This window comes from Octodon degus, unplaced genomic scaffold (assembly GCF_000260255.1).
Source record: "Octodon degus isolate 3935 unplaced genomic scaffold, OctDeg1.0 scaffold00005, whole genome shotgun sequence".
NCBI classification, from domain to species: Eukaryota; Metazoa; Chordata; class Mammalia; order Rodentia; family Octodontidae; genus Octodon; species Octodon degus.
In genome coordinates, this window is record NW_004524581.1 from 28,891,070 (window position 1) to 28,901,567 (window position 10,498).

A 10,498-nucleotide genomic window follows, 5' to 3' on the forward strand; every position below is an offset into this window, starting at 1 on the left:
GGGGGAGGGGGGAGGAGAGAAAAGCAAAATAAACTAAAAAAATTACAGACATGTGCCAGGCCCTCCCCTGGGGCGCACTGAAGAGGGGGTGATTGAGACTGGGTGTGGTGGGGTGCACCTGTAATCTCAGCAACTTGGGAGGCTGAAAACAGAAGCATCACTGAGTCTGATCTACATAGTGAGACCCTGTGGGATAAAAAATTAGGACAAACATGCTGTGTAATATTATGTTAAAAATATACTATGTATGAGAAATTACCATAAAATATAATAATACAGATTGAAAGTAAATGAATGCAAAAATGCATCATTCAAACAAACGTTAACCAAAGAAACAGGTAAATATCAGTGAGATTGAACATAGGAGAAGTTAGCTGACCTCGGCCACATTCTGAAAGGGGCAGAATGATAAAACCGGAGACAGGCTCATGGGTAGGGATGGGGTGAAGGTGGGAGCCTGCAGGGTGTGTTGGGGTGACCAGGAAACAGGGACAGCTGTGGAGACCCACGGGAGGGACGGGGTGCTCAGGCCGTCCTGCACCAGTTGGCTGACATCCGCCGCCTGCCCTCTCCCGCCCTCCCGCCCGCAGCTCTCCATGGGCGTGCTGGGCATCGGCTTCATGGCCATGTACCTCCCCGAGGCCGTGGTCAACGCCTACCTGGCCGCGGCGGCGCTGCACGTCGTGCTGTCCCAGCTGCCTTTCGTCTTCGGGGTGATGATCACTTTCCACGCCGGTCCGGTTGCCTTCTTCTACGTGAGTAACTTCAGCCCCTCGCCAGGGTTACAGAGGCCCCTCCGTGACCTCGGAGGGGCAGCGGCCGGGCGGAGACGAGAGCCTCCCGCCCACCCCGGGATCCAAAATCAGCTGGCGGGCAGCTGAGGCAGCAGAGTCCCGGGGACAGTTTCACCTCTTGTAGATTTAAACCAGCTACTCATAAAAATCTTGGTGCCAGGTCAGGTACGGAGGTACGCAGCTGTAATCCCAGGGGTGGCTGAGGCAGGAAGACCGTTGCAAGTTCGAGGCCAGCCTGGACTACACAGTGAGCTCAAGGCCAGCCAGAACTGCGGAGCAAGACCCTGTATCAAAAAGACACAAATCAATCAGTCAGTCAATCAACCTTAGTGCCAACCGGGCTTGATACTTGCTTGTAATCCCAGCACTCTGGAGAGCTGAGGTGGGAAGATTGGAAGTTTGAACCGAGTCCAGGCAGCTTAGAGACTTAGTGAGACCCTCTCTCAAAATAAAAAATAAAAAGAGAGCTCGGGGTATACAAGGAGTGATTAGAATGTATGTTCAATGGTTAAGTTTTGTTTTTTTTTCCCCAATGGTTAAGGGTTTTTTTGGTGGAACCAGGGATTGAACTCAGGCCCTTGTGCTTGCCAGGCAAGTGCTTATTCTACTCAGCTATTTCCCCGGCCCAGGGTTAAGTTTTTAAAAATGTATTACAGTATAAGACATGTTACCATTAATCTCCCCTCAGATCCTCCTGCTGTTCAAACACATCCCATCCTTCTTGCCATTTTCAGCAGTAGCTCTGAAAGTCCTCCTTTGTGACCTTTTAAGTTGTGATTTAAATAATGAGGTGTCACTGTCAGATGCCAGCCAGCCAAAAGGCAGGCTTGCAACAAACTTGCCCTGCTCTCTTGCCCACCTTATCCCTGGGGTCTGCCCTGTGTGACTTCCCCAAAGTCAAAATGACCAAGAAAGAAAGATTTCGAATCACTTCAGCACACTGAGACATTTACAGCAGCACAAAGGAAGACGCTCATGAAAAGCACTTCCAGAGCTGCTTCAGAAAGTGCGAGAATTGGGAGGCTGAAAACCGGAGGCTCACTGCCAGCCCCATCTAGGCAGTGAGACCCTGTACACCCTACAGATGCTGCCCTAAACACAGAATTAAAAAAAAAAAAAAGGATGGGATGCGTGTGTTCAAAACCAGGGGGAATATTCTGAGGGGGATTCGTGGGAATGTGTCTTTTACTCTACTAATTTTTTTAAAATTTAAAATATCAGATTTAGATCTTGATCACACCTCTAGGGCAAAAGCCCTGGGGTCAATCCTCAGTAGCCTAAACAAACAAGTAAACAAAAACACCACCACTGACAAAACACCTTGGGGCCCAGTCACGGCCCCAGGGACGTCCTTTTTTAACAAATGGAGAAGAATGTCCTTTTCTGGGCTGTAACTCTGTTTCCCTTCAGAACATCCTGAACTACTGCGTGGCTCTCCCCAAAGCGAATTCCACCAGCATCCTGCTCTTTCTGACTGCAGTTGTTGCTCTGAGAATCAACAAGTGCATCCGGATTTCTTTCAATCATTATCCCATCGAATTTCCCATGGAATTATTTCTGGTAGGTGTTTTTTTTTTTTTTTTTTGCGGAACTGGGGACTGAACTCAGGCCCTTGCACTTGCAAGGAAAGCATTTATTCTACTGAGCCATCTCCCCGGCCCCTCTGGTAGGTGTTTCTGATGCTCTGATTTCATGGCTCAGATTTTTTTTTTAAAGATAAAGTTTCTTTTTATTTTTTTATTTTAATTTTATTGAGAAACAAATATGAATGAGACAGTTTCAAAGCTGATTAATTGGACACTTTTGATAATCAATACATTGTACATTGTTATCTTCTTAGTGGTTATCCATAGTACAAGATGCAGACAGGATATCCTGTCCAAACACTATTAGTACACCTCTTTCTTCTCATTGAATTAAGCGAAGATAGCTGCATATCTATCCTAATTATTTTGTATATATAAATACAAAATGATCTTTCCTTTGTACCCCACCCTTTTTTTTTCTTTTGTTTAGTCCTGTCAGAGGTGGATATTCTATTGGCAAAGATGAAGTTTCACTACATTGTTCAATCTAGCCTTGAACTCACTATGTAGCCAGATTGGTCTCAAACTCATGGCAATCCTCCTGTCTCAGCCTCCTGAAGTGCTAGGGTCACAGGCATGTGCCACCACACCCACTGGCTCAGAACAGTGTAGATGCCTGTTTAGTAACCTGAAGTAAAACCTCAAATAACCTAAAAAAGCAAAGATTCCTAGAAGCTGTAAAAGTAAAAACACTTCAGAAAACATGTTGAATTATGTAAAAGCAGAATAGTCACTAATAGGTACTTAGAGCCGCAGAGAAACAGGTAGAAGGAAGAAGGGAAATGGGCTTTATTTTCTTTGAGGACAAGGGAGAGAATGTGGGGAAGGATGAGGAATTCTCAGTTGGAACAAAGGGACGTTGAGGTTTCTGCAGCCTTTTGCCAGGAGTGGCGTTTGGAGGGGATGTTTAGATGTACCTGAGGACCTTGACTTCCCTGAGGGCGCTGACTTCCTCCTCCCTGAGGCGCTGGTAAAGGTGGAAGGAAATTGTGTCCTGCACTAAGGTGGAGAGCAGGGGGAGGGGGCCTTGGGATGATGGGCTTTTTTTTTTTTTTTTAATTTTATTTGTGTGTGTGTGTGTGTGTGTGGCCAGCTCAGCCCACCAGGGGGCGGGGCTGGCTGGCATGTGCTGGGGGATTGAACCGCGGTCCCTGTGCTTTGCTAAGCTTGTTCTAAGTAGGTGCTTTAGACCACTGAGCCGTCTCACCAGCCCAACTGAGCTAGGGCCAGGCCCCCCCCCCCCCCAGCTTTTGTTTTAAGGGCGTGGGCCACATTAGATGACCACCATGATGATTTTAGCAATTCATACTAGGGCCAGAACCTGCAGTCACTAGTTTTAAGTGAATACTAGCCAGGTACAGCTGTCGGCACATGCCTATAATACCGGCAAGAGAGGCTGAGATAGGAGGACTGAAAGTTTGGGCACAGCCCAGGAAATTTGGCCATTCAGCAAGACCCTTTCTTTTAGGCAACATTTCTTTCTATACACTCCTGTAGTTGTATCATCCCAAGCCAAACAACTATTGGTACTTTGTTATTTTGCTTTATTCTTCCAACATGACGGAACTATGCTCAGAGTTGGTGAACAGCCATCTTTTTTTTAAAAATGTATTTAGCACATGGTCTACAGGGTCTCACTACACAGATCCGACATGTAGTGATCCTCCTGTTTTCAGTCTCCCAAGCACTGGGATTACAGGTGCGCGTTGCCACACCCAGCCTCAGTGTACCCCAGGAGCAGGGCCAGCACGGAGCCACCCTTTTGTATGTGGAAGTTTTGCTTGTATTTTAATATAGTTGCAACCGTGCTGTTATTCAGGCTTCTTTTATCCCCATAAACCTGCAGTAAGGCAAGTGCAGCAGCCATGATGTTATTTGTCTTCTCTCTAATGCTAGTAAGTAGTAGAGCTAGAGCTCTCTGCGGCCTAATAACAGCACTTCTTGTTTCTTTCTAAAGGTCTCCTGATTAAATTTATCTCTTGTAGTCATAATTAATATTTCTACAGATGTTTTTATCCATAGGCTCAGGGTCTTCTGTCTGTGTGTATGGTGTTAGAGACTGTAGTGGATTGCTAAGTGGTTGTCAACTTGTTAGACCCAGCTCAACCTAACCAGCTTGGTGCTGGGTGCGGGCAGCCACCTGAGGGCTGTTGCTGGTGGCATAGGAGAGAGAAGTAGGGAAGCTGTTGGGAAGCCGTTAGGGAGCCTCTGGTTCTCCTGGGCTGTTTTGCTGGAGGAACTTATCATGCTGGCTTTCCTGATGACTTGACTGTTCTTGTCACTGGAGGAGGACTGGAACTTCTTTTTCACTGAGAATGGCTACAGTTCATTTAGGAGGCGCACTGACCCTCATCTTGAGCATCCCTTTCTGGCTTCAGGAGGGAAGATGGTGCACTGCTCAGCCTCGTGGAGAAGCTTGTTGTGTTGGCTTTCTGGATGAGTGCTCAGCTTTCCTCGTCGCTGGAGGAGCTCAGAACCTCACTGCTGCTGAGGTTGGCTGTGGTGCTTTGTGGAGCTCTGGTGCTTTGCTGGAGCCTTGCTTCCTGGCTCCAATGCAGATTCCTCGGCCGGTTAGCACAGATCCTTCGTCCCACTCGCATAGACATGCTGGCTTCCACCACTGACCTTTGGGCCTTTCCAGCACAGATCCATGAAGTGGGCCTGCTTGAGCCCATCTGTGGGCTCTAGACCTCCAGCTGAACTCATGGGAGGCATTGTTATGGGCTCTGGGTTTTCAGCTGGACTCATGCAAGGTATTAGGATCCAGGCCCTCAGCAGGATTCTTTGGTCTTTAGCGTGTGGACAGATTTCCCGCAGTCTTTGTATATGATTCTTTGCATTATCACGAAATAATCTTATAAAGTGTGTCCTGTATTGTAGTGTTTACCTTGCAAAAACCCCAAACCATGACAGAGACTGAGCGAGACTGAGCCCAGGGCTTTGCTCTTATGCTCAGGGTTCTTTTTTTTTTTTTTTTTTTTTTTCAGAACCGGGAATTAAACTCAGACCCTTGCGCTTACAGGAAGCACTTATTCTACTGAGCCATCTCCCCGGCCCCTGCTCAGGGTTCTTAATGGCAGCATTTTTCATATTGGGGCTGCTGAATTCTTGGATATATGCGAGAATCATTCCACATTGCATGGGTTCCCTTGTAGTTAGGAAGACTCTGTGACTTAAGCCAAAGCAAACATGAGTCCGAGTAAGTTCCCAGGTCCTTGTCTGGATGAAGGGGAAGTATGTTAAGATTATGGAGGCCCCAGATAGAATGACCCTGGGTCCCTGAAATGCTATTTGCAAAGAGGCTGTCCTGGACAGCCACTGACCCCTTGTAGATACCTGTGGGCAAAATAATGACAATAATAATAATAATTGTTATTATTTCTCTGTGTTGCAATGCTAAAATCTCTGTGATTTGTACATCGCCACAGTGCGTGTTATCTTGTACTAACTATCCTGGGTCCATCTCTCTAAGATTGGAAAGCACTGCCTTGAGACCAAGCTGTCTCCTACCAGTGAGCTATTGTTGTGGAGACACGCTTCTTTATTCTTTTGAGTAGGAAAAGCTATTCATTTATGGAGTCCAGAGGCTGAAAGCCTTCTCTTACAACGGGTTCTACAAAACTCTGGATGAAACAGTGGTGGCCTAGAGCTCAGGGAGCCAGGTGTGTGGAATTCGGGGACAGGAACCAGGGGCAACCTGGCCCAGCTGTATCTTTGGCCTCACCAATAGTCAGCCTCTGCGACACAGACAGCATCCTTCCCTTGGGGGAGCTGCTGCCAAGAGTGAGGTGACATCCCTTGAAGTGGCCTCAAAGACGAAGGCCATGAACCAGGATCATCAAAGAAAGGAGAAAAGCAAGTGTGTAGAGGATGCTATGACAATGGGTGACAGGCTGTTTGGAGAGCTCCAGTTAAGATATTCTTTGGGGGAATGTTGTAAATGACTATCAAGTACCATGGGGTGAGATGGCAGAGGAAACCTGCAATGGGGGGAGTCCCCTAGATTTATTGCCTCTACACATTTAACTTCTTTGTCAAAACAGACCATGAAGGCCTGTACATATTACTTTTACATGTGTTAAATCAAGTGATGAACCTGCAGTTCTCCACATAGCAGGGATCAGAGATACAGCTAGGACCGGAGGAGGCCCTTCCTATCTCCTAGCAGCAAGGAAAGAAGACACTCAGGAGTTGAAAAGCTTCTGCCAGCTGCGCAGCCGCAGCCCTGACATGCTGGAGAAAATTGTTCACACTCCTCAGTCTGGCCGAAAGATGGCAGTATCAAATATTCAGGAAAAATTTCAAGTCAATATCTGGGATCTAGGCAAAATATATTGACAACTTAAGAGTCCCCTGGCCCTATGAAATGACACATACTGTATGTTCACAATTTGTGTGTTTGTGTACTTTAGCTATAGAGAAAATACAAAATAGAAGTAAAGACTAATCCCTTTGGGGCTGGGGAGATAGCTCAGCGGTCTAAGCGCCTGCCTGGCAATTGCAAGGACCCAGGTTTGATCCCCAGTACCATGCGCTGTGCCAGCCCCCATGGTGGCACATGCCTGTAATCCCAGGGCTGAGGAGGCTGAGACAGGAGGATCACTATGACTCTGAGTTGAGTTGCAAGACCCTGTACCAAACAAATACATAAATGTTTTGCTTTTTTTTTTTTTTTTTTTTGTGCCTGGCTCAGCCCACCCTGGGGTTGGGGCTGGCATGGCATGTGGTGCCAGGGATTGAACCACAGTCCCTGCACTTGCCTAAGCTGTCTAAGCAGGTGCTTTAGTCCTCTGAGCTATCTCACTGGCCTATACATAAATCTTTTTTGTTTTGTTTTGTTTTTGGCAGAACCGGGGATTGAACTCAGGCCCTTGTGCTTGCCAGGCAGGTGCTTATTCTACTGAGGCCCCTGTACATAAATCTAAAAAAATTTAAAAAAAAAAGACTAGTGCCTTTGCAAGACTTATTTCTGCTTTCTAATTTTTCATATTTCTTTATTTGCATTTATGAGCAAGTATCGCATTTATACTAGAAATACCAGCTCCCTGGCCACTTGCCGTACTTCCTTCCCATTAACTATATAAAAATTAATATTCCTCTTCCCTGACCCAAGCTACGACCCAGGGTCTTCCATCAGATCTGGAGGCTTCCCTGGGAGCCTTCATCTGCTCACAGCACCACAGCTGAACCACTGCCCCCCACCCCCCGCATCTCTCAGGCCTCTCGGAGCAGGTGCTGGCAAAAGACCTTGTGGGGGGAGGAATAATGGGTTGAAGCAACTGTGTAATTATTGTTTTATTTATTTTTATTTTACTTTATTTTTTCCATGTATGTATTTGGTACAGGGTCTCACTACCTCACTACGTAGCTCAGACTTGTAGTGATCCTCCAGTTTTCTGCCTCCCCAGTGCTTTGGCACAACTGGACTCGTTCGTCAGCTCAGTGTACCCCAGGTGGGGCCAGTGCAGCATGCAGAACCAGGAGTCAAACCCTGGTCCCTGTGCTTACCAAAGCAGGCACTTAGTCTGCTGAGCTATTTCGCCAGCCCTAATTATTATTTTAAAACCTTGGTTCTGTTTCTTTGGGTTTTTTTTTTTTTTTTTTTTTTTTTTTTTTTAAGATAGGGTCTCACTATGTAGTTCAGGAGGGTCTTGAACTCACTACATTGCCCAGGCTGGCCTGAAACTTGTGGCAATCCTCCTGCCTCAGCCTCCTGAGTCCTGGGATTGCAGGTATGCGCTACCATACCCAGCTAAAACCTGGACATTGAGGTCACTTGTCTCTGGCTTAACATGCTCTGATGCAAGATTATTAGGAGAAGTATCAGCTTCCAGCTTGTCAACTTTCCCACTAGCCAAAAGTCAGACTTAAAGAGAGAATTGCCATTTTTAGAGCTAAATGGAAGGGAGGAAAATCCCAGATAATTAAGTGCTTCAGCGAGGCCTTTTGTCCTTGTGCTTCTAAGTGCCTCTCCATATTATTTAGAATTACTCACATGACTTTCATGCACTATACCCCAACCATGCCTTACGAGCCTCACCTATGTGGTGTGGTGTATTGGATCCAAAGAGTGATAAAAGTGAGACCAGGACACAAGCATTGTCTGGAAACACGTCATGTCTAACATTGGGGGGGGAGGGGGAAAAGGCCCATGGCCTTGTCTGTTCCCATTGATATAGGGACGTGAAACTCCCGACCTGACCTGGATGAGTTCGTGTTCTCTTAAAACCAAAGAATGAATTTTAGGAACAAATGGAGGTCGAGAGTAAAACTTTATTGGAAAGGAAAGCTTCTGTCAGAGAGGGACAGAAGGGGGACCTGAGCGGGTTGCCCAGGAAGCTGTTTCATCCAGGGACTTTTATAGGGTAAAACCATGCTGGGTTGAGGAAGAGACAAAGGGGTCTCACTTAGGCAGATGCAAGGTAGAACTAAACCTTGGTCAACAAATGGGATTACAAGCACCATTTGCTCAGGTAAAACTGATTAGGCCCAGGACCAAATGGGGTAGCAAGTCACGTAGCAAGCGGGCGTGAATGTAGCACAGGACTTTATCTGGTGGCCTTCAGACGATGATTCTTCCCAACTAATGAGCAGGCTAGGGAGATAGCTCAGTAGAATAAGTGCTTGCCTGGCAAGTGCAAGGTCCTGAGTTCAATCCCCAGTGCCGCAAAAAAAAAAAGATTAAATTAAAAGTGTTAATATTTAAAAAACAAACAAACAAACAAAAAAACAACTGATGAGCAATCGTGGATGCCAACTTTAGGGAGGTCAGCATTTGTTTGATCTTTAGGTCTGGCTCACACCAGGAGCATCTCCCCCAGTAAGGTGTCTGGTCTTTGTCATCCCTTCGAGGGCCTGACACTAACTGCCTACAATATTTCTATCTAACTTAGGCTGCCTGCAACACCATCATTGGGTCAGAGACTAAGGGTGACAGTGCTTTGGCTATGGCACCAAAAGGACCTCAGGAGAACCGGAAGGGCCATCGCCTTTGCTGCCCACTGACCTGACCTTGCCTAGGCCTCAGCTTGAAGCAGAGACTGCTGCCCGGCCCCACCAGAGGCTGTGCGCGCCTTTGCTCCTAGAAGCAGTGCTGGGTGTTTAAATAATCTTATGTCTCCCTTGGCTCCCGCAGATTCTTGGCTTCACTGCATTTGCAAACAAGATAAACATGGCCACAGAAAGCAGCATGACATTCATTGAGATGACCCCTTTCAGGTCAGTAACCCCACTTTTCAAGACTGCTTCCGCCTTCTCTGATGCTCCCTCCGAGTCCCTGAACAACAGCCTGGTGATGTCAGACCACAGCCAGACTCATCTCTGAATGCAGGGGGCCGTGCAGGCAGGAGGCCGGGACAGTGCCTGTTTCTTCTCTGCTCAGCCTCGGCCTCTCCCGTCCTATGCACAGGTCATCCCAACCTCCTCTGTGCTTGGCTAATTAATCCCAGTGGGGGACCAAGGGGTCCCTTTGCCAATTCTGTCTCCCGGGGCTCAGTGTTCAGAAGAGGACCACTCTTACGCCTTCTCCTGCTGGTACTGGGCCAGTGTCCGCCAAGCAATGTCATTTCAACACCACTGAGCAGCTAATCTGCCGCAGGACTTGCAGTGAATCGGCACTATTGTGCCTATAAGTGACTGCACGATGCACTCTTGCTTCTATTGGAAAATTCTAATGTTTTAACCTTGATCGAAAGAATCCCAGCAGCTAAGAGAGGAAAAGACTGCAGTTCCTTGACGCGAGGGTGACTTTTGCAGCGCTCTGTTCACTTCCTAGGGAATCCCATGGAAAGTTGGGGACACTGGCTAAGTACCACGGTAACAAGGTGAGCTCGGCCGGACTCAGTGGCATACTCCACCAGGTCTCGATGGAATCTGGAGAGCTTGGGCCACTTACAGTTCTACTTAATTAAGAAATGTGGTTCAATCACCAGTTCCACCAAAAAAAAAAAGGAAAGAAAAAAAGAAATGTGACGCTGGGCATGGTAGCACCTGCCCGCAATCCCAGCACTCAGGAGGCTGAGGCAAGAGGAAACTTGAGTTCAAGACCAGCCTTGGCCACAAAGTGAGTTCAAGGCCAACCTGAGCTACATAGCTGATCCTATCTCAAAAAGACCAAAA

At 47.1% G+C, this 10,498-nt stretch overlaps 1 protein-coding gene across 4 annotated transcripts in view; it reads left to right on the plus strand.

Annotated features, from left to right (window-relative positions):
- Positions 1-10,498, plus strand: part of Slc26a8 (solute carrier family 26 member 8) — an 84,084-nt gene that overhangs the window by 33,896 nt on the left and 39,690 nt on the right. For all 4 annotated transcript variants that reach the window (XM_023720431.1, XM_023720438.1, XM_023720432.1 and 1 more), the window contains exons 7-9: positions 591-755; positions 2,205-2,354; positions 9,516-9,598. In XM_023720431.1, the coding sequence (XP_023576199.1) occupies positions 591-755; positions 2,205-2,354; positions 9,516-9,598 (398 nt within the window). The remainder of the gene's footprint in view (positions 1-590; positions 756-2,204; positions 2,355-9,515; positions 9,599-10,498) is intronic.